Source organism: Balaenoptera borealis (genome assembly GCF_965194805.1).
Source record: "Balaenoptera borealis genome assembly, chromosome: 12".
NCBI lineage: Eukaryota > Metazoa > Chordata > Mammalia > Artiodactyla > Balaenopteridae > Balaenoptera > Balaenoptera borealis.
In genome coordinates this window covers 38839716-38863344 of record NC_138869.1, presented here as the reverse complement: position 1 = coordinate 38863344, position 23629 = coordinate 38839716, and the positions used below count along the sequence as shown (strand labels likewise).

Here is a 23629-nt window from a genome sequence, read left to right as displayed (position 1 = left end):
CTGCAATGAGTGCACCGCAATGCAGAGTAGACCCCGCTCACTGCAACTAGAGAAAGCCTGTGCACAGCAATGAAGACCCAATGCAGCCAAAAATAAATAAATAAATAAATAAATAAATAAATAAATAAATAAAAAAGGCAACGTGCCATATACCCTGCTATGTACCGTGCTTTAAAAAAATTTAAAAAAAATATACTCTAGGAATCTTTTTTATTTTATTTTAATTAATTAATTTTATTTTTGGCTGCGTTGGGTCTTCCTTGCAGTGCACGGGCTTTCTCTAGTTGTGGCGAGTGGGGGCTACTCTTCGTTACGGTACATGGGCTTCTCATTGTGGTGGTTTCTCTTGTTGTGGAGCACGGGCTCTAGGCGCGCGGGCTTTAGAGCAGTGGCTCAGTAGTTGTGGCACACGGGCTTAGTTGCTCCGTGGCATGTGGGATCTTCCTGGACCAGGGATCGAACCCGTGTCCCCTGCATTGGCAGGCGGACTCTTAACCAGTGTGCCACCAGGGAAGTCCCTCTAGAGATCTTTTCACATCCATATATAGAAATCATCCTCATTTTTTAAATAGCTGCATAATATTCCATTGTGTGGATGCACCAGTTTCTTTAACCAATTATGTACTGATAGTCAGTTGGGTTGCTTCCGGTCTTCTGCTCTTAGAGATAATGCGGTAATGAATAACTGCACATGTACATCATTTAGCAACTGTAAGATAAATTTCCAGAAGAGGGATTGCTGGGTCAAAGGTTAAAGCATTTGTCATTTTGCTCCTTCAGGGTGAACCATTTTTTATCCCCACCAGCAACATCACAGCCTTTCACTGGTGTTTCTAATATAGAGCAATAGATATTCACCCCCCATTACCATTCTGATATGAAATTCTGAGACAATATAACCTACTCAAAGTCAGAATTAAAACCAAAAAATCAATATGATGCTTCATCTGGTAATCTCAAAGATAAATAAAAGTAATTTATAATAAAATAAGAAGCATTTCACTATGTGAAGTGCTTGTGTACTTGTGCCTGTAAGCAGACAAACTAGGAATGCCACACCCCCAAATGCAGACTGATACAGAGGTGCTCTGTTGGTGACTCAGGATCCATGAGCACAGCTGCAGTTGGAGAAGTGATTTTCCAAAATGGTAAAACACCAAACAAACAAGCAAACAAAACCTTTTGGTAAGGTTCTGAACAAAACAGAAGACAACTTTCTCTTTATTTACACTGTGGTTGCATTCCTGGAAAATTCAGTGTTTATTAAAACCATGCAAAAACTCCTTTGTACTTATGTATGAAATGGGTTTAAGTTCTAGGTTCAGGTGATTATAAGCAGATTTTTCTCCTACCTGAATGTCCAGTGGGTCCTTTGAAAGTCCAGTGGGACACAGGATGATTCTCCTTTGTGTGGGACTGTCCTCCTCCCATCCATGAAAAGCCAGTAGGATTCCAAGTCGTTGTGTCAAAGAGAGAAGTCCCAATGATTCATTTTGCCCCCAGGGGCAATGCCCTCTCCTGCTCTGAGAATGGCTGCTTTGGGGTCTCCTCTAGAACCCATTCCTTAGACCAGGACCAGGTGAGCATTTCTAAAACACTCACCTCTGTTTCATCATGTTTCACTTCTGCTCAAACCCCTCCAGCAGCTCATTGTTGTGGCAGAACAAGTGCAATATCCTCAGCTGATGGGACAGAGTCTGCAGGTCTGCCAATGAAATGTTCATTGGCTGGATTCAATGCTTCATTGAGAGCTGGGTGTTGAAATATGGGCTTTTGGGTGAAAATGGCAAGCAGGACCAGATGCCTGGGGCTGCACTTGGCAAATCGAAGGCTTTCTTGGTCCCTTGTCCTGATGTGGCTGTACGAACCCCCTGCTTTGGTTTGGAGACCCTCCTTTAAGTGGTTGGGTGTCTTTGGACAACTGGCTAAACCTTTCTGAGCCCCTTCTGTTAAAAAAGAGTATGGCACTAGAAAGCTGAGAGATCCCTTTCAGCACTGATTTTTGTGATTCTGGAAAGGATGATAGAGTTAGTAACCGATAGGACTTCAAATCTGTGACACTTTGAGCTCTGATTTTATTAATATCAGATAGTTAAAATATTTTTTATTTTTGAGAGAGTAGGAAGTGTTTAGTGGGATCTTTCTTAAATGTGTTGTGCATAATGCTCTGTTTAAGATGGTCCATGTATAAGTTATAAATGCTCAAGGTGCTGTGATTTTCTGGGGCTGATTCCCTGTGCCAGGGCTCCTCTCCTGGTTCCTCTCCAGTTGCCCCAAAATGCCTGTGATGTTCACCTGCATAAGGCTGGCAGAGAATAATGACTTCATCATAAAATGTCGTCATGATCTTGATGCCCAAGTGGTCCTCAATATAGTCCAGCAGTCAAGTGGTTGTTTATATATGACTAAGCTGTATTATTTTGCTGTGCCTCAATTTTCTCATCAGTTAATAGGCATAACAATAATATGGACATTACAGGTAATTTTTCTTCATGCATACTATAGTTGACCTCTTGTCAAAGTTTACAATTATGCATTTATCATTATGGCTTTTGGAGTAAAGCCTGTCTCCCTTGATAGTGTATAAACTCCTTGAGGGCAGGTGTCTGATTTGTTCACCAGTGTGTCTCCCGCACACCCTACGGTCCTGTCACAAAGACGCTCGACAGTTATTCACTGGATGAAGGAGGGAACGCATGAAGGCCATTATCATATAGATATTACATTGGTAGTGGATTGTAGGCTTACAGATAAGGACTAGTATGCTTTCACTCACTCACACACTTATTCATTCATTTAAAAAGAAGGCTCCTGGGGTCTGACAGGAAAATTATTTTTCTCCCAGCCCCCAATTTGAGCGGCAAAGCCATCCGGACCCTTTGCCCTGGGGTCAGGCCGCGCTTGTCTCCGTTTGGAACAGCTAGCTTCCATAGATGGAAGGTGTGCACAGAAGCGGAGAATTCATTATAACCGGTTAGTCATCCATGGAGATTGTAGATGCTGCCCGTGGGCGGGAAGCACCTGGCGCTTCCCGGGTGGGGCCTGTTTCCAGAGCTGCGCCCCGAGGTGGGAACACGACCCGCCCACTGGAGCCCGGGCTCTCCCCGCACTCAGCAAAATCACCAAGGGCCCCTGGGCGGTCCTTCTCCCAGCTCAGGCAACTCTGAGATCTAGCCCCACATCTGCTGGGGTAACTTTTTGCAGGGACGCAGGGCAGGAGAGCCGGCCTAGATTCTCGCCCGAAAGCACCAGAAGGAAACTGGAGCCCACCCTTGCTCTCTCCCCTGAAAGCTGAGGGCGTTGAGGCAGAAGGCTGGTGACGGGGAAGGTCCCAAAGCCCTTGTAGGGGAGTCATACAAACCAGGCGAACCCAGGCGGCGGACGCCCCGGGAGACCCCGCGGCATCAGGAGCGCGCGGCTTGCCGGGGGTCAGTCGAGTTGCGCTCGGCGGGTCAAGGATGACTCAGCCTTGCCCGGGTCGGTCTTTACTGCCGGTCGGCGCGAGGGCCCCACAAAGTTCCCAGGCACACCCAGACCTCTCGCAGAGGCCGGGGCTCCGAAGCCGGGTCCCGGGCTGAGGACGGCGGCGAGAGAGGCTGCGGCGAAGCCTGGTTCCCCGGACGCCTAGGGCTTCCCCGACTTCCTTCCTCCTCGCCCCCGCCTAGGCTAGCCGCTCGACCGCGCCTCCTGCCCAGCGGGTGGGGGTCCGAGTGGGGAGCGGGTGGGCCCCCGAGCCTCAGAGGACTCTCTTACTCCCGAAATCCAGGGAGTCCGCCAGTCAGGATAGACTTGGAGCAGCAGTGCTTCCCCTCCAGACCCCGCAACTCGCCGCAGTCGCGCGGACCCCGGGCCCTAGCGGGCCAGAGCGCGAGCTGCTCGGCAGCCCGGCCCGGGTTCAGGCGCGCCAGGGAGGCCCCGCTGCGGCCCGAAACCGGGAGCCCCGCGCTCGTGCGCCAGCGCCGCGCCGGCAGCGCCGCCCTCCGCGCCTTCCCTGGTCGGCGCTGCGGCCGGAGGAGCAGCCGCGGGCGGCCACGCAGAGCGCCCGCGCCAGACAGCCGAGCCCCACTCTCATCCCCACCGCACTCCGCCCCACCCGACCCAGTCCGCCGCCGCGAGCCCCGGCCCCTTCCTCAGACTTTGGCCCCTTCCCTGCACCCCTTGCCCTCCGGGAAACTGCGCGGCGGGGCCGGGGGTCGCGCCACCTCTGTCTCCGCAGGACCCGACCCGCCGCCGCCTGTTACCCGGCCGGGCCCTAGCCTCCCGCCTGCGCCCCGCCTCCCAACCAGCTCGGGGCTGGGGGTTGCGGGGTCCAGCCCGGGGTCAGCACGAGAGTGGCGCCCGCGGCGGCGGACTGCGGAGTTGTAAAGAACTCGGCGGCCGCAGTGGGCCGGGTGGGGCAGGGCGCGCTCAGCCGCGGCCAAGGACACTGGAGTTTGCAAGTCTCCGCCCGCGCGGCGCCTCCCGCCCTCCCGCCGCGGCCGGCCGGACTCCTTGAGCCGCCGAGGCGGGGCCGGGCGGCCGCCGCTGCGAAAGGCGCGTCTCCCTGCTTCCTCCCCCGCCTGTCTCCCTCTCCACCTCTCTCCCTTCCCTCCTCCTCTCCGCCCTCCCCGCCCCGCTCCTTTTTCTGCTCCCCAAGTGCGCCCGGCGCGCGAGAGGCAGGCGGGGCGGCGTGGAGCAGGCAACCCAGCGCGCTCGCCCACCGCCCGCTCGGCGCAGCTCCCCGCGGCCGCTCTCGTCGCCGCCGCCGGCGCGTCTGAGGGAGCCCAGCATGGCCGGGCCGGGCTCGCAGCGGCGCGCGTCCCGGGGGGCCTCGGCGCTCCTGACCGCCGCGCTTCTCTATGCCGCGCTGGGGGACGTGGTGCGCTCGGAGCAGCAGATCCCGCTCTCCGTGTAAGTACCAGGTCCTGCGCCGCCCGGGGAGGGTACCCTGCCGCCCGCGACTCTCTGTGCCCAAGTTTGGGCTCCTGCAGGTGCGGCCGGCAGGACCTGCCGCGGGCGTCGGCCTCGCCTTTAGCACCTGCCGGCGGGGACCCGCGTGGGGCGGCGAGACTGGGGTGGGATCCCCTCGCCCCCTCCCCGGGCTGCGAGTGAGACCTGGAGAGGCTCACCGCCGGCGACAGCACCAACTTTGAAGCCTGTTTACCGCATGCAACTTCCATGGGCCGTTTATTTACCCCTTCTTTGCTACCTTGCCATCTCACTTCTTTTTGGGGAGGGGGGGATGGGTGGATTTCTTTCGACTAATCTTTGCCAGGTGATGCTCAGTTTGGGTGGTCAAGTTCTCAGGCAATTATTCAAATAAAATTCAGTGATCTTTCCGGAGAGCCTGGGACACTTTGCGCGTTTTGAACTATGTGACCCCCCTCAGGCCCCCTCCCGCGCTGCGCTCTGCAGTTTGGTGCTGGCAGTTTCTACCAAGGCGCTTTTTCTGTCTTTTTTTTTTTTCTCCAATGTTATACCGCCTGGCTCCTTCAGCCACAGCCCCGTGTGTGCGTATGCGTGCGTGTTGACTGTGACACGGTGTTACATTTGTTCCTGTGCCCTTTCTCCCTGTAGGGTGAAGCTCTGGGCCTCTGCTTTTGGGGGAGAGATAAAATCTATTGCCGCTAAGTACTCCGGCTCCCAGCTTCTGCAGAAGGTAAGGTTTCTGTGGTGGCAGGAAGCGATGATTTTTCCAGCACAGAAAATGGAGGCAGATTTAGTTTTCCAAACAAACGTGAACCCCGAGCAGCATCAGTTATCAGAGGTGTCTCTGATCCTCCGTTTCTTGGCAATGTACTGTGCAGTGACTTCTCCCTACCAACCGGTTATTTTTAGATGACACTTGATTCTAAACACAAAGAAAAGCAGGATACTCACTGGCACTGTCCTGGCTGGGGCTCGGAAACTGAGTGTTTTTGCATGGCTCTCCTCTCAGTGTCGGTATTGCTGTTTCAGTGTGAGAGCAGATGCTCCTCTGGCCAAAAAACGCTAACTTCATCCAAGGGGCAGAATCAGTGCCTGTTATGATGTCTTTCACCTTGCCTGCGTTGGAGGCTGGGGTTCAGTATATCAGAGAAAGATGCTGCACTATTGTTTGTCATCCCCGCAGTTGTACAATCCCATTATTCCCCAATCATCTAGACTCAGGGCTGGGATGCATTACATCATTACAGATAAGGAGAATGAATGTGGTTATCTTTCCACTCAGCTGCACTGCTGGTAATAACCTATGAGAGTAGTCCACAAACTTAAGAAATTGGTCTGCATCCATATATTCTGGAGAGTAATGAGAATGCAGAATTGATTATTAGGCTTTTATCAGAAGCTGCATCAATTTTAATTCAAACAGGCAGCATTATGCTTAAAATTACATTGTGAGATATATGGTCTTTCGCCCTCCCCTCCAAGAAAAAAAAGGGAAAAAATGGGCTGGGGAGGAGAGATTAGAGGCGTTAAAAGAATTTCAAGTTAACAAATCAACAGGATTAATCCAAGAATTCTCTCAAAGATAGAAAATAAAATTGGCCTTTAGGGGATAATTCTCTGAAAATGGGTACAAAAAGCTTAAATTGTTAAGTTAACTTTTAAGTATTTTAAAATGTGCTTTTTGGGCCAATGTAACATATGTGTCATGCATGCTGCCTGGTAACCAAGTACGTATTTTATTTATGGCATTCTGCTTTAGAGAGTAGCGTTTTTGGGGACATCATATGAAACAGTTTGTCACATGAAATCCAAATATCGTAATGAAGCATCAGCCCACAATGGAATGACAGAGGTTAGCCTGGCTTAAAAATTGCCAATAGCCATATTCTCTGAAACCATGGAAAGATTGTTATCACAACTCTGTTATTTGGGGACGGAGTTCATTGAATTGTAGGCAGTTGATAAAAACTTGAGGTTATGATGTGCCTTTATGGTCAGTGATAATTTACATACCTGTGACCTGCCTCTCAGTTTTTAGGAGTTGCCTTTTTTGCTAGTGTTCTTTTAATCTGGACCAGTCTGTACTCAGCTTTGGCATTTTGCCTGTGTGTCAGATGTTTTATGTGAAGAGTTCTGGCCTATTGCATTGCCTGTGTATTTTGCTTATGCTTTTAAAGAAGAGAACATTTTGTATAACTTTAAAGAAATATTTTTCATCTGCACGTTGTAGTTTAGTTGTAACAACTCTGAAAGTAACCCTTGAGAGCCTGTGAACTTTTTTTTTGCCGAGGGGCTGTGCTTACATATCTCGTATCTCGCATTTTGTAGGAGCACGTGAAATATATTTCATCCTTCTCTCCGAAGTTAACACACAACACACACACACACACACACACACACTGCACAAAATCCCATCAACCATATTATTGGCTACTCTATAATAGCAAATTGGAAAAAGCTAAAATGCTTCTCTTACCTTATCAGCATCCGTTCTGATACTGTATTCACAAGCCTCGATTTGCTTTTGTCATGTTTGCAGCTTGACAATTGGGTAATTATTTCCAGCTGTTTGTGGCTTTGTTACCATTTCTTGCTGTTGCCTGGCATTTTGTAATCTGATGCATAGGGAAGGTGAGGTGTTGGTGGGCGTTAGGTTCTGGGGTGGGCATTTGCTCTTGCATTTGGATTGCAGTCACCTGGCCATGGAGTCCTGCGATACCCATGGCTTTGGCTTGCTAGGCAAGGACTTCCATGAATGATGGGGCAGGGCATGTTAGACAACTTGGGGAGGTACCTTTTGGCTGTCTTGGTCCATTGCCCCCAAATATGATTGTATTTTTATAATCAGCAAAGAAAATTGACTTCGAGAGCTCAGAGTATGAATGAGAAAGGATGTGAGGTGCTCAGAGTTGGGGGAGGCATAACATGATTTGGAAAAGCAAGGAGACAGTTGCCTTTCTCTTGCTTATTTTCAAGTTTCTGGCCATTTGCATGAGGAATTACTCCTCTGAGTCAAAACTCTATGCACCCTTCCATCACATCACTGCATCCTTGACAATTAAGATACTCTCGAAATGAGTTAGAAAACTTGGTTGATACATGCATTAACACTGTAGTAAGGGGACTCAATGGTGTTGCGTAAGAGTCTGTAATCATACTTTTAAGGCATGGACATTTAAACTTGATTTTCAGTTAAGTAAGGTATATTGTATACCACTGTACAAGTTTATGTACTCTATGTAGTTTTTCTAATTGACACTTTATTTTGTGAATTGATGCGGGATGTTCATTTTTAGAATGGGAGTTTAGTAATTTTTGCACTAAGGCAAACACTCTACAAAATAGTAATTGTTAATATAAGTTAAATAGTAATTGGCCACCAATTTTAAAGTGTTTGGAGACTGGGAAAACTGCCATTTTGGTAACAGGTTTTTATTAGGTAATATAATTCGAGGTAGCAGTATTATCACTGATTTCCTCAATGTAAATATAGCTATTTAACAATGTACCTCACTGCCATGGCTTTAGAAAGGAGAAGATTTCATCAGTTGTTTCTTTGTTTAATACCATGGCTTTCATTACTTTAGCTTATGATAATATATTTGGTATCCAGTGCCAGACTTTTCCTATTTTTTTTCTTTGCTGAGCACAGGAATAGCAATCTGTTCCTTATAAAGAGGATATTTTTGATTGTATAAAATGCTGTAGTCCACATTTTGGCAAAGTTTTGTGTTTCCAGTACAGAATGGAAGAACGTAGGACTTGTATATTGGAGTTGGAGTCGATCTTGAGAGGCTTTAGTTGTTATAGGACAGCGGGCCCCTGAAAGCGAAGCACTGGAGTGTGGCTTTCTGCCTGTGTCCTGCCTTCTTAGCTGGCAGATACTGCAGGGGTTTCCATTCACTTCAACTTTTAATTAACTTTCCTATTTGACATATTCATGCCAGTATTCAGCTGCCTCTATCTTGCTTCATTTTCCCCAAAGAATGCGCTTTGTGTGGCTTCTTTTGGGGAGGCATAGTTTCATTACCTCTCTATTTTGGGATTCAGTGAGAAGCATTCTAGTAGGTCCAGTAATCTAGGCTGTTAAACTCATGGGCTCCACACCCCTAACATTCACAATAAAAGGTATTAAACTGGCATGATTCTCATTTCATCCTTCTTAGGGAGAATTTGGTAGGAGCTGGGTTTGTCATTCTGTTTAGTTCTGCATTCAGGGAATGCATGTTCATGGGAATGAAGGGTTCCAATTATATTTTCCAGAATCGTGATGATAAATACACAGCGGAAATACAGGTACTGTGTGTCTCTGCCATTAATGCTAGAAAAGAATTGACATTTACTTTGGATGCCTCATGCAGCACTTATCAAACGTGCTCTCCTTGGAATGCATAACCAGGTTTTTGCGTTATCAACTATTTATTGAGAGAGCGGCTTTAATACATGAATGTGATGTCTCTTTCCACAGGACAGAGTCAGCAAAGTAAAAGGTTGGTTCTTTTAAGCCATTTTGATAATTATGACTTTTTATCAATGTGGAAATTGATAGTCTTTTAAATAATTAAATAGGAGTATTCATTTATCAGGAACTGGGTAGCAGTGCTGTGCTGCCTGTAGGAAGCCTGACACTCTATGGATTGCTTTTACTGGGGAGGCGCTACTAGGCTGAACATTTTTGTTGAATAAACACGGTTATTTGTCATCCCACGAGATTAGTGCATTCAACCTGTGCTGCCAGTGTTTTAATTCACGGCACCACTTCAATTACTGTACTTTTCCCTGGCAGATTATTTTTCAAAGTCTTGGAATCTCGGAAATGACAGTTTTCAATCTTTCTGGGCAGTTCATTGGTCTCATTAGCCCAGTCACCAGGACATCAGCAGAGCAAGATAAACCAGTTAGAATTCATTTCGTGCATCTTACCCACACATATATATCTTATTGCATTTGTACACTCATGCTTGGTCACTTGAGGACCAGATAAAGTTCTTTTTGTATGGCTTTGCTAAGTTTTTGTCTGAGCCTCTTTTGTTCATTTTTTTCTTTCCTTCTTTTTCTCAAAGTTTCTTTTCTGACAGAAATGTTTCTGCTTTGCTTTTTCTCTCATTAGGAACTGCTGCAGCCTGAGTTGCTCCGATTTACAAATGCTAGTCAAATTTAAGGGAGATGAAAACATAGGCATGGTTTTCTTGTTGGAGGCAAATTTCAGACTTTTAATTCCAATGTGGTTATTAATTTTGATCAATTACTCAAGTGATCTCAGGAGGGTTTTATTTTACTTTATCTTATATATTCTAATACCAGTGTGCATTTAGGCAAACACATGAGTACCAAACCACCTAATAATTATAAAGTCTGTCAGGCAAGGGCAAGCACAAATAACGTTTCTAGTTGTGATGAAGACATAGCCGTGTATCATGATGAACAAAAGTGAAAGAAATGTGAAACCATTACCCCAAGTACCTGTGGCCCTGCAAGATGTCCCATTGTCCTGCAGTTTGGATCACATATTTGTGGAAGTCAGGTTTGGGGTTTTAGGCTTTTCAGTCTTTGATCAATCCTCGCCTAGGTGTTTAGTGCTCCCACATACGTGGAGCAATAAATGACTTGGTATATTGGGCTTATCGAAAGAGGCGTACATTCTCACAAGGATCCTTTGTTTCCGGTCTGTCATTAATCCAGATCTGTCATTACAGATACCAACAACTAGGCTTTTTCTTTATCCAAATACACATCCTCTGTCGGAAGTGAGTGGCATTTATATTGGGGGTCCCCCCGTCTTTTGCAGTCACAGTGCGTGTTGAGACCCACAGTGTCTTCTAGACAGAGACTTTTCGCAGATTGCGTGTTCCCTGGGACACTCAGATCGGACTTAGAGGTTTGCTGTGGCTGAGACTGAGAAAAAAGGAAATAGATGTTATAAATGCCAGCCTATGAATTAGTATATGAGATTCTCCCTCCCCCGACCCTGACTCCTCTTTTAATGTAATTTTTATACAAGAGACATAATGGCCTATGCTTCATCTTCAGTGGCTGCAGTGATGCTTTTGTGTATCATGGAACAAGAGGAAAAGTTCCTCATGTCAGGCTCCTGGCAATATCGATAGAATCTTCATCAGCCCTCTTTGGTCCATTAAACAAAAGTGAGCTTCTCCTTCATGAGAAGAAAGTGATGCAGAGGAAGAGGAAGATGCTTGATTTTCCTGAGTATTTACTGACCAGCAAACTGAGGTGATCGTTCCTGAAGTGCACAGTCAGCCTCAGAGACCCCTCTCTGACACAGTCCAGCCTGGACCACAGCTCACCCTCAGCAGATGAGGCAGATCTGTACAGCTGATGTGTTTTAGGGGATTTCTCTTTGCATAGCCAGCATGTCTGCTTTTCAGAAGAAAGTTATTTTACAGGCACAACTTTGAAAAGGGTCCAGGATGTCTTCAATAAATGGTAAACATTTTAATTTCCATTTGCTTTGAACAACACTCATTGTGTGCTCATTCCAAGGCTGTTTAAATAAGGCATTACATTTTTAAGGTGTATTACGGTTGTATGTTGCAGAGCTTCTCGGTTACCCCAGATCAAGATTATGGAAATAAACAACTCAAGAGTCAAACTATTAATGGGCATTTCAAGGCCATATTGGGAAGGAGAGCATTATCTCTTGACAAGAAATAGATGGCTCTTTTGTCACTTTGTGCACTGCCAAGTATTTATCTTGGCACCCGATATTGGAAAACAATACTCTCCCAAGGTTAAAAGAGCTGTTATCCATGTAAACGATCTGGACAGACAAGTTGGGCAGAGCTGCAAATGGCTGTGGGTTCACAAACCAGACCTCTGGTTATCCATTTTAGGTGAAGCAACTGCCAGTCGGTATTTTGGGCTTGCACATGTCATTACCGTTATACTTATTAAGTTTGTGCCTGCATGCGTATGCCAGTAGAAATGAATGCTGCTCATCACAGAATGCACCAGGTGCTGCCTGCTAACGGGGAAGGTTGTTCTTGTCCTCTTGTGCTGCTAGCGAGAGTGGCTTAAGGGAGTGAACCAGGGTGCTAGGACAGAGCCAAATGACCCAGTCCACCAAGCTCGGTTTGTCCGGCTTCTGAGATTTTATAAGCAGCTGCAGCAGAGGGTCTGCTGAGACCAGGAGCAGCTACATAATTTGTGGGGCCCAGTGCGAAAGCAAAACGGGGACCCTTTGTTAAAAAATTCTGAAGAATTTCAAGATGATGATAGCAGAGCATCACAGGGAGCACGGGGCCCGTTGGGCCTGGGTGGAGTCCCCTGAAGGATGGGCCGTGCTCATTTCGGCTTTCTCTTTTCCCTGCTGGGTAGCTCATCCTCTCATTTTATTTTTTATTTAATTTTTATTTTTTTTTAACATCTTTATTGGAGTATAATTGCTTTCTCTCATTTTATTTCAATGTTCTGGCCACAGTCAGTTGGGGAGGCATCCTTTGCCCATCTTGCTTCATCATCATGATAACTGCAGAGCTTGGAACATTTTCAGAGACACATCTTGGGAGATGCAGTGTTGTTAAAGCAAAGAAAAAGGTCACTGGCCTAGGAGCCTAGGAGCCCTGGTGTTTGTCTTCTTATCTTTTCTGTAGGCATTTCCCGAATGGCCTTGGGCAAATGGTCTAATCTAATAGTAAAAACATGTAGCATTCACTCTGGAGTATCCAAGTTCCAGGTACCATGATAAGTACTTTACATATGTCATCCCACTGAATTCTCTGTACTACCTGATGAGTCAGGAACTACCATTCACCCCATTTTTCATATTTAGAAGTTGAGGATTACAGAAGTTAAGCAGCCTCCCCCAGGTGACCAACCTGGGCTTCTGGAGTCCGCTTGCCTGGTCCCTCATCTTTGTGTGACCTTTTTCCATCTCAGTTCTAGTTTGAAAACAATGTGAATAATACCTCTGTTTCCCTACCTCACGGGTGTTTGGGAGGATTAAATGAGATAACATCTGGGGAATTACTTCGGAAACAATCAAAGCCTGGGAAAACAGCTGAGAGGACAGGGTTTGGAGTCCGATGGACTTGGCATTGAGTCCCAGATCTGCGGCGTGACACTTCTGAACCTGCACCCTCCAGTGTGAGAGGAGACCAGTGCCTTCTACCTTACAGGCTGTGGTGAAGGTGAAATGAAATAAAATACGCAAAGCACTTAGCATAGTACCTGGCATGTAGAAGCTTCCTGCCATCGAGCTGTGGAGGTCATTATTGGTGGCGTGAGACAAAGACAAGCTCTTAAGGTAACCTTCACTGAGCATCTGTGGGGCTGGCTCCATAGACTTGAATGAGCGAGTGGGCCCGAGTGCTGGCACGTAGGAAGGTGGTCCCACCTGGCACCTGACAGGGAGGAGCCTGGGGAATCAGGTACTTCGGAGCAGGAGGAGGCTGCAGTGGACCCAGCCTCTGCCTAGACCTTCACTCTTCTCCTAGAGGTCAGCTCCCTTCCCCCAAGCGTCAGGGCGATGCCCACATGAGGAATCGGGGTTGAAGAACCTCCTCAGGGTCTTCCTGTTACCCCCTCCTTGGCTCACCCTGCTGTGCAGGTGGTGGGTCAGCTGAGGAAGGGCCGAGGGTCCCCAGTGCTCGGAGTGAGGCCTGAAGCCGCAGGAGAGACGGCGGACCCAGCGATCCCCTCACTGTGGGAGTGCGTCCAGAAGCCAGCCGCGGACACCTGGTGCTCTCCAGGCATTTCCTCCATGAGAATTCTTCCCTCTAGGTTTGGAGGACTCTAGACTTCTCCTAACAGCTTCCTGGGGGAGTGGTGCTGGAGACCAGACAGGGGATGAGGCACCTCACTGGCAGCGTGTCCTTTCCCCCAGTCAGGTGGCAGGGAGGTGCAGCAGCGCATGGGGACTGCCGTCAGCCACCAAGTCATGGGAGGCACTGAAGGGCATCCTGGGTTACGTGGCCCTTCCTGCTGGCCCCGCGCACCTCCTCTTCAGAGCTTCCTTGGCACAGCCTGTTGTTGTGTTTTGGCCTTTGAGCATCTGCAGTCCTCTGTGATCTCCTTAAAGATGTTGAATGAGTGACACGTGCCGCCCCTCTTTGTGTAGACATTGGTACTGACTCTGGGGGAGATGATGCTATTGTAGTTGCATAACTTTTAGCCATTGTTTATGCATAAACCATATAGTCAGCAGTGAAAGTCACTGAGACATCAGTTATGAAAGTCAATGTGCAAAAGCTTTGGTTGCTCCACTTGGGGCAAATAGTTAAGAAAATCACCGAAGAACCACTTGTACCTGGGACTGTTATGAAACTACAGGGTCTGCACTGGTGGCTTCTCAACATCCACCAAGATCATAACCAGCTCAGGTGAACAGACTGTTCACTGGGACTGGACAGGGAGGCAGTGGACTTGTGGGGGGAGTGATTAATGAGCCAAGCATTCTTCATATTAAAGTAGATAACGCAAGGCATCTGCTGTGGTCCTTAGTTGCACTGGGAGATGGCCCAGGTTATCTACCTCCTACAGGCGGGGCTTGCAGCTCAGGGAGGTGGTGCGCTTGCCACCTGGTAGGGCTGGACTCAGACTGGAGCGTTTTGACCCCCAAGCCTTTGACTTTTCTCTGCAGCGTGAGTCACCCGTGTGAGCTACTCCCACCTGAGCACCAGCTTCAGTCAGGACCTCAGCAGGATGAGAAGGGCCAGGTGGGTGGGGTGCTAGCACCATCTCTGGTTTCTTTCCCCCAGGTGTGCTGTCCTCAGGTGGGGTTTCAAGAGGTGTTCTCTTGGCAGCGAAGGCTTTGTGGGTGTTCGGCCCCTATGAGGCAGGGAAGGACTTCCCTCCCGCTCCAAGGGGGCTTGGAGCCATGATGGGACAGGAATGGTTCCTAAGGGAGAGTGGGCAGGTTGACTGGAGGAGCCCTGGCTGGCAGTGGAGAGGTGTGGGTGTCAGGTACCTTATACCTCTGCTCAGCCTGGAAGGCAGGGCTGCCAAGGAAGAGAACAACCTTGCGAAACTCCTGAGCAGGATTCAGTCTCGGCTTAGACAAGAGGACTCGGCTGATCTGCAAAAAGCAGGGAGCATTTCCCCTCACATTTTCCTCCGAAAGTCAAACGTGCTCTTCATCTGTTTGCTCAGGTCCCTAAGTTTGGCTCGTGAGGGTGTGCCTTTTACACTTGATGGTTTGATGCATTTTCTTGAGACTTTAGTGTTTTGCATTAAAATGGAATCAAAGGTATAATTGGCCCTTGGAATACCCCCAAGTCTAGAACCTCCCATGCTATAAACTTGACCCTGCATTTCCTCCTCCATAACTCTTGGCTCCCAGGAAAGAGCCTGTCTGTTTTAGAAGGATCTAGATTTCTATTACAGTGAGCCATGCACAGCTGAAAAGAGATGTTTAAAAAGAGCATGGGCTTTGGAGTTGAACTCCACTCTGCAAGTCACTAATTTTACCTACCTGGGCCGTGGTTTACTCATTCTATTAGTACAGAATGGACCTAATAATAAAAGCTCCTGTGTCATAGGGCTTTGGAGAGGGCTAAGTGAGAGAACACAGATGAAGTAGTTCAGAACAATACGTGGCACACGGGAAGCCTTAGTTCTCTGGCTACTCTCTTGTTTATAGTGTCTGCTTCATTATTAATGAAGAGCAAGAGAAACTCCTGGAATTTTAGTCACTTTGATCCCACAGTGAGTTCATAAGATTAAGGCAGTATATGTCACACACATTTAATGTGACAGAGGCACAATGGCAAACAGAAGCATTTATTATGTCCCCATGAAGGTATTTTTTTGTTTTTGCTTTCTTTCCCTAATTCTTCCCATCTTGTCCCTCGTACAGTACAGGTGGGGCAGTTGTGGGATTCACGTTTGTTCTTGCTATCATGCTGTACTGTAATTTGCAAAGCAAGGTGAGAGAAATACCAGGCAGGCGTTTGGCTCTTTGTACCTGCGCCATCTGAAATGCCTTTTCCATTGTGCCTTGTTGATACAGAGGCGGAAAAATAGTATAAAAAGAACAATAGGTGGGGGAAGCAGTAAATCCACTGGAGGTAGGTAGTCTTTGGCCACGAGTTATAACATATGGCTTTCCTCCTAGCCTCCTACCAGTTTCCATTATCAGTGAAATTTCTATTAGCACAATATGCTGCATCATGTACAAACAGCTCAACGAGCATAGCTTTTTGCCCCACTGACATAAATGGTGATCGTTTGGCTTCTGGGATGGTAAAGCTCAAGTTTGAATGTTCTTTCTTCTCGGTTTTGGCCTGGGCCCCTGTCAGAAAGCTATGCTTTTGAGGGCACACCTTGAGGGAATCACTGTCAGGCAACCAGTAAAAGGGGTGTGTGTGTGTGTGTGTGTGTGTGTGTGTGTGTGTGTGTGTGTGTGTGTGTGTGTGTGTTTTGATATACATGGACTGTTTCCCTTTGTTAAAAACTAGTAACTACTTTAAAATCCCAGGGTCTGTAGCCAAGTTCCAGTATTTCAGAACATCAGGAGTCATCTGGTCACCCTGAAGTAAGATGTAATCCTCCCAGGAAAGGGCTCACAGCTCACTAATCTTATTATTATTTTTTTAAAATTTATTTTTGGCTGCAATGGGTCTTCGTTGCTGTGCGCGGGCTTTCTCTAGTTGTGGCGAGCGGGGGCTACTCTTCATTGCGGTGCGCAGGCTTCTCATTGCGGTGGCTTCTCTTGTTGCAGAGCGCGGGCTCTAGGCGCGTGGGCTTCAGTAGTTGCAGCACGTGGGCTCAGTAGTTGTGGCTCGTGGGCTCTAGAGTGCAGGCTCAGTAGTTGTGGCGCACGGGCTTAGTTGCTCCGCAGCATGTGGGATCTTCCCAGACCAGGGCTCGAACCTGTGTCCCCTGCATTGGCAGGTGGATTCTTAACCACTGCGCCGCCAGGGAAGTCTGACAGCTCACTAAAATTTTGAAAAAAGCCAACAATACACATTTTCCAGAACAGGAGTTTCAGAATTATGGAACTATAGCTAAACTTCCTACTTAAACAGCAAGATTTTCAGTTTTTTGTCACGAAACAAATGCACAAATGCCCTATGAGTGATATGAAAAACATATAAACTGAGAAAGAAATTAGAGGATTATTGGTTTTTAAAATTTTACTTTAAAAGGAGGCAGTTGGTCTTGGGAAGGTAGAACTGTGTAGAGGTAAGAGTCTGGATCTGAGACAGGCCTCTCCAGGGTAGAATCCAGTGCTACTGCTGACTAGTTTCATGACCCTGACAAGTCAGTTGCTGAACCTCAGTGTTCTTATCTGTCAAATGGGCACAATGGTACTAACTTCTAGAGTGGAGTTGAGGGATGCAAATGAGAAGATACACACAGAATGCTTGGTAATAAGTGGCTCAGAGGAAGTGTTTAGAAAAGGTGGGCTGCTGCTGCTGTTGTGGTTGTTATTATTATTATTATTCCCCAGGAGCTCTCCCACATATCAGGGCAGGTTGGCTGCTGAAGACAGTAGTTTGTGCATGGGGGGAGAGAATATCAGGCCACCCGGAGGTCTTATTTACAGCCCTCCACTAGAGCCGCCCACCACTGAGCCCCAAAAGGTCTTCTTAGGAAGTAATCATAATAATGATGCAGGTACTTTGTTTGCATGTTGTGCCATGTGCTTTATTTGCATTGTTTCATTTAATTTCTCACAAACAATCCTGAGTTTGGTTCTGTCATCATCTCTATTTTAGAGATGCAGAAACAAAGACAGAGAATATATCTTGGCCCAAGGCTACTCAGCTCCAAGTGACAAAGGCAGGCTTGGAACCTGGGTCTTGTGAATCCTGTTCAGCTGCCTGGGCTGGGGTGGGGTCTGAGGAGGGACATTTGGTTATTCCCAGGACCAGCATGTTCCCCATGCTTTGATCTTAGCCTGCTGTTGGCTTATCAGGTTGGTTGGTGGAAACTTCTCTGCCCTTAATCCTTTCCCCAGTGGAATTCTTAGCTTTTGGTGCATTGTCATTTGCTTTCCTAATACAGAATTAAAAAGGAGCAAGAGCTGGAATGAGGGGGGGCGGGCCCTGTATGCCCTCTAGGTTTCTATAGTTTTCCCTTTTATTATAATAAAACGATGCTGCTTGTTTTTTGATTTCCTTTGAGGGTCAGCCAGGCCTCCCCTCATTAGGTCTGACTTTTAAGAAGCCTTTCTGAGAATCTCATTGAATTTGGCTAAATTTCCCTTTGTGTATTTCCCATCATGGTAATGGATGATTGTGTGAAAGAGCCAGCTTGGGCTCTGGGACCCTGGTACAAGACAGATCTGACTTTGAGATCCAGCTTGGCTCTAGTTAGTTTCACTTCCGGGCCTCAGGTTCCTTATCTGTGAAATGGGGTCATGGTGAGGATTAGCTTTGTCAACATGCGGTAACAGTCTTAGCACAGAACTGGATGTCTGGAAAGTGCCCAGTAAATTTTAGCTCCTCGTTTTTTGTTATCCCCACTCTTTGTCTGTCTTTCCTGGATATTTGTTGGTGCTTCCTTTTCCTTTTTTTCCCTCAGGACAGCCACAGTTTGTTTTTCTGCATGATTGACAGCTAGCTTGAAGGCTATAGCCCTTGGACCCACAGGGTCAGTTTTATTTTGCATGGTATGAGTCTGGCAGATCTGTCCGTGCCCAGGCCATTCTGGGGAAGTGTGATATCCTGAGGACGCTTATCTCTTTCAGTGGGGGTGGTGGGTGTGGAGAAGGAGGCAGGTGAGCCAGAGCTGAAATTCCCCGAGGGCAGGCTTGTTCTTTCTGATGGGAGAGGGTCCTCCTTTGGCATTTAGCACAGAGCTACCTTTGGGGTGGGCTTCAAGGGCTGTTTGTGGAATGCATGAATGTATGGATAAACAAAGGAGCCTTTTCCTGGTGTTCACACACTGGTGATGGGAATAACACTCTTGTGCACAGGCCAAAACTAGGTCCTTCACATTCCTTTCTCCCTCTACCCTCCAGTGCTGGGTTTTATGAGCCCCTATTATCAGGTATAGATGCTGCAAAACGTCGGGGCCGCCTTCCAGCTTCAGCAATCCAGCTCTGAAGCCCTGCGGGTGGGTCCTTTGCCCATAGCCTGCTTGGTGCCAGCAGGGACTGCCAGACATCCGAGCCAGCTGGTCCTCGTTTCTCCCAGCCCACGACCCCTCTCCTCGCCTTGGGGAGCATCCCAGCCCATCTCATCAACACCCTGAAAACACAGCCGAGTCTCCCCACTCCGAAGCCTCCGAGCCTGGCAGAGGGGTCCCAGCGCCTCCGCAGCGCCAAGCTGAGCAGCTGTGGCGGGAGCACCGCAGTGCCGGGCGGGCGTGCGAGGAGCACCAAGCGAGACTGATGGGGCCGCTGCAGCCGCCACCATCAACCTGGGGGCGGCAACTCGGCAAAGGCAATTAGGAAGCTGCTGCAGCTAATTCCGTGAAGCGCTCGAACACCACATTCCCAGTGACATTAGGGAGAAACGTGAATTTTAATTTCTATCCCTTTCATCTTCACATGGGGTCATTACCTGGCCTTCTCGGAAGTCCTGCTGGCATCAAGATGCTGCACGGTGTTTGCTGGGCATGATGTCACCTTCTCTGTGCAGCTTCCTTTGATTTTACACTTGTTTGTTTATTTATTTTGTACATCCCTGGGACTGGGTTTCTGAGTCTGTGCATTGCAGGGGTTTGGGAGCCGCGTCTTCGTCTGCTGCAGCGTCCACGGAGCAGCGATACCCATTCCTGGGCAACATTCCAGCTGCACCCTGCATCAGCTGTTTCCAGCACCTCCACACAGCAGGAAAACTTGTGAGAGGGCTTAAAGCAAGTTTGGGTGATTTGCATTTGTATCCTGCAAGTGCAATTGTCCTTTCTCTTCCCCCTGCCTGGCCCACGGATATGCTGAAAGCCTGCACCAAGCACAGCCCCTCTGAGATAAGGGGGAGCAGCTGGCTGGGAAGCGGGAACTAAATTATATGGATTTAATGGGGGGCAGTTGTGCCAAAAGATGTTTAGCTCCAGCCCCTCCCCTCCTCCCAGTATCAGACCCGACAGAGTATGGCATTTTGAGGTTTTTGGAGAGTCTCGAGTCTGGCTCCTCCCTGGCACGTTATTCTATGGAGGCCGTGAAGCTTCCTGCATGATTTTTGCTCTGTGGAGCACTCCGTGTCTTATCATATCCGGAATTTGCTGTGTGGTCCTACAGTCACCGGCATCTGGTGCCCACCTTCTACCTTCCTGCTGAGCCTGATGACTCACCTAGAAGGAAATGAGAAAATCTCTTATTTGGGGCAGATTTTGGGAACCAGCCCTTCCAGCTTGGGGGTGGGTGCTCGGGGTCTGATGGCATGCCCCAGGGGTCACAGGAATGGGCCATGCATGGAACACTGGCGTTTCCCCTCCTAGCCCCTGGCTTGTGCGTTGATCAGGGCACTGAGGCCACAGAGGGGAGGAAGCCTCCTCGTCCCTGAGCAGGCTTCTCCCAGGACAGAGGGAGGCAGCCTCTAGCCCCATGTCCCCCTCCCCCCTGCCCCATGCCTTTGAAACCTCCCCTGCTGCACTCCACAGGAAACCTTCTCTACTCTCCAGGCAAAAAGGCCTTTGCAACATTTCCTCCTATTAAATCACATTTAAGCCTGAATTTCACCTAGAGTAAATGTTCCCCCAATGTCTCTCTTTTTTAACAGCCAAAATATTTTGTCCCAGTGCGTTGTTGGGGAACATCCCCCCTAGGAACATGATCTACATTAGTGAAGTGAGTAGGAGACAGAACAATTAGTCAAGTGTTTATTCATTACTAATAAACCCATCTGAAAACAGGAGGCCTCAACTTTCTCCTTTTCCACAATAGAGTTTCCAAGGACCAAAAGCTTCTTTTTGGGGGAGAATATCACGGTTTAGGAAAACCTTTAGCTGTCCTAACAGACTTACAAGAAGAACACGTTGGCTTTTGACTAAATCTTGGAAATGTTTTCTTCCTTCCTTCCTTCCCTCACTTCCTTCCTTCCTGCTTCAGCAAACACTCGTTGAATACTCAATGAGGCGTGCAGAGCTGTGTTGGGTGCGAAAATCCCTTTGCTGCTGTGGCCACCTTTCGCATCCTCGCCCTGAATGCTTCAGTGACAGCACACTGCTCAGTCCCAAACACATCAGGCTGTGTCACGCCTCTGTGCCTCGGCCGAGGCCATTCTGGCTGTCTACACTGCTGACCCTGTTGCCCTTGTCTGGCTGCTGAGCCCTGACTCTAGAGGATGTCAGACTTCAGCATGCAGAAATATCACCTGGGGAACTGGCTAAGATGCATGATTCCAGGGACCCAGCCCAAGAGATTTGGACTCAGTAAGCTTGACCCAGGGCCCAGAAATCTGCATTCTAACAAATGTCTTAGGTAATTCTGATGTGCTCCAGGGACCATGCTTTGAGAAATGCTATTATATGCCACCTCTGGGAAGGCTGCTGGCTTCCCCTAAAGAGACCCAGTCATTCCCTCTCTTTCCTCCTGGGAAGAAATGTGCACATCTTCCCACCGTGGTTTGCTTCCATAACTGTGTGCGTGAAGTCTGTTCCATCATGGGCCAAGAGCGGTGGCTACTCAGCCTCTGAACCCAGCCTAAAGCTGGCACCGGTGCAGCCTTCCTCAGCGTGCGTGGCGTGACTGCAGATTTTCTCTGCAATAGAAATGGGGGCTTTGGAGCAAGTCAGGCATTTTATCTTTTAAGTCAGAAGGTACCCAGGAGCATGTCTGATTGTTGAAGCAGTTTATTTATAAATCACTGAGCAGAGTTGAAATGGCCATTCTCCAATTTGTAAGATGGAGAGAAATTTGTTGACCTGTCGCCAATGGTTTTTCTTATTACCAAATAGGTTACGGAGACCTGTGGTTACCAGCCCTTTAACAGAAAATTGTTTGGTGAACATCAATATGAAGGACGCCATCTGCTTCCCATAAAGGCTGCTCCTAATCTCCTGGTACAAGAATTGCTCCCCCAGGGGCCTGTTGGGCATAAAACTGAATTTTTTTAAGTCAGTGGCTTTCAAACTTTTTCGACCATGGTCCACAGTGAGGAATACATGGTTCCTGAATGAACCCATTCCACACAACTTCTCATGGGAAACACAAGTTTTATGAAACCACTTAGCTTTATTCCCTCCAATGCAATCTGGTCTATTTGATTCGACAGGACTCTGTCCTACTGTATTCTGTTCTATTCTATTCTATTCTATTTTATTCTATTCTATTCTATTCTATTCTATTCTATTCTATTCTATTCTATTCTATTCTATTCTATTCTATTCTATTCTATTCTACCCTAACCTAGTCTACCCTAACCTAACCTAACCTATTCTACTCTATTCATTTTAGAAAGCTGGCTGTGAACAATAAATTGATTTCACAACCTAATAAATGTGTTAAGAAAAAAAAAAAAAACAGTGCTCTAAATGTTACCAGGGTAAATTATTGGCTAGATTAATTTTATTCTGGAAGGTGTAGTGTTGATCTTTGAGATTAAAGTTGTGTTTTCTCCAATAAAAATGATAGATGGTGATAGTTAATGTCTTTCAGCCAGTTGCAATGCTAAGCTCTCTGTATAAATTTCATTTCACCTTCTCAATAACCCCATGTGTTAGGTGCTCTGATAGCCCCATTTTCTCCATGGGGACACTTAGGTTCAGGGAGGGGAAGTGACTTGCCCAAGGTCACAAAGCTAATACAAGTGGTGGCATTGATTCTTGAACTCAGGGGTGTCTGACCGTGACACCTGTATTCCTACCTGTGTTTGCATTTGCCTCTTCCTATTGCCAGCAGCCACCTTAATTGGTCCCAAGTGTTACCAATGGGCTGCTGTGTGGGAAACCCAGTTAGAGGCAATATGGGGGTGGCATGATGGGGGGCAACAGGGAGGAAATGTGAGGGAAAGGGAGGAGAGTGGGAGAGGGAAGTTTGGGAAGCACAGGTGAACAATGGTCTTCAAAACACCTGATATCTTACTTAGCACTTAGAGAATTTACAAAGAGTTTTTGCATCTGTGTTATATTGGCCTCCTCCTCTTAGAGCATCCATTGCACTGGTATTTGTCATTGTACCCGATGGTCAGTTATTTGTTTTCTCATCTCCTCTCTGACCAGGGGTCATTGTTCAGAGGCCAGGAATGATGCCTTGTCCTTCTTGGCATGCCTAGCACCTGGCCCAAGGAGATGGTGCTTGAGTGTTTGGTGAATGAGCAAGTGCATGAAGAGATCCTTTAACTTAATCCTCACAACTATCCCTGAGTAATTTTCCATCCTTGTATTGCATTTGAGGAGACTGGACCCAAGATCACAAAGCTAGTGCTGGAAGAGCCAGGTGGAAGACCCCCCAACAAATGCAGAAGTGCCTGTTATATTTGTATTTATCTATTTTTTGAAGATTAATTTGGTAATCCTACCTCCTCCCAAGAATTTATCTTCCTACTGTCTCAATCTGGGTTTGCTCACTGTGTTTCCTATTTTTTCCGGTTGTCTGGGTACGATGTGGCTGGACCAGAGGGTCACAAGGCTAGAGAGGTCGGGGCTCTGGCTGGGAGTCTGAGGTCCAAGTTCTAGCTCTGGCTCTGACACTGCTGAGCTCTCAGACCTGGGTCAGCTCACTGCTTCTCCCTGAGCCTGCACTCCATAGAGCTCCAAGGACCCTCGGTGCTGAGACTCAGCAGAGTTCCAAAGGATGGCAGAGCCTACATTTCTTCCCGTCGGCTCCACCATGAGATGGGTGGTACTCTTACCATTTTGCCAGTGTCCATCCATC

General features: G+C 47.7%; 1 protein-coding gene across 1 annotated transcript in view; it reads left to right on the top strand.

The window, feature by feature from the left end:
• The first annotated feature begins 4473 nt into the window (after window positions 1-4473).
• Window positions 4474-23629, top strand: part of CACNA2D3 (calcium voltage-gated channel auxiliary subunit alpha2delta 3) — an 832322-nt gene continuing 813166 nt past the window's right edge. Inside the window, exons 1-2 of the mRNA XM_082346809.1 lie at window positions 4474-4890; window positions 5557-5638. Of these exons, the coding sequence (XP_082202935.1) occupies window positions 4769-4890; window positions 5557-5638 (204 nt within the window). The 5' untranslated portion in view covers window positions 4474-4768. The remainder of the gene's footprint in view (window positions 4891-5556; window positions 5639-23629) is intronic.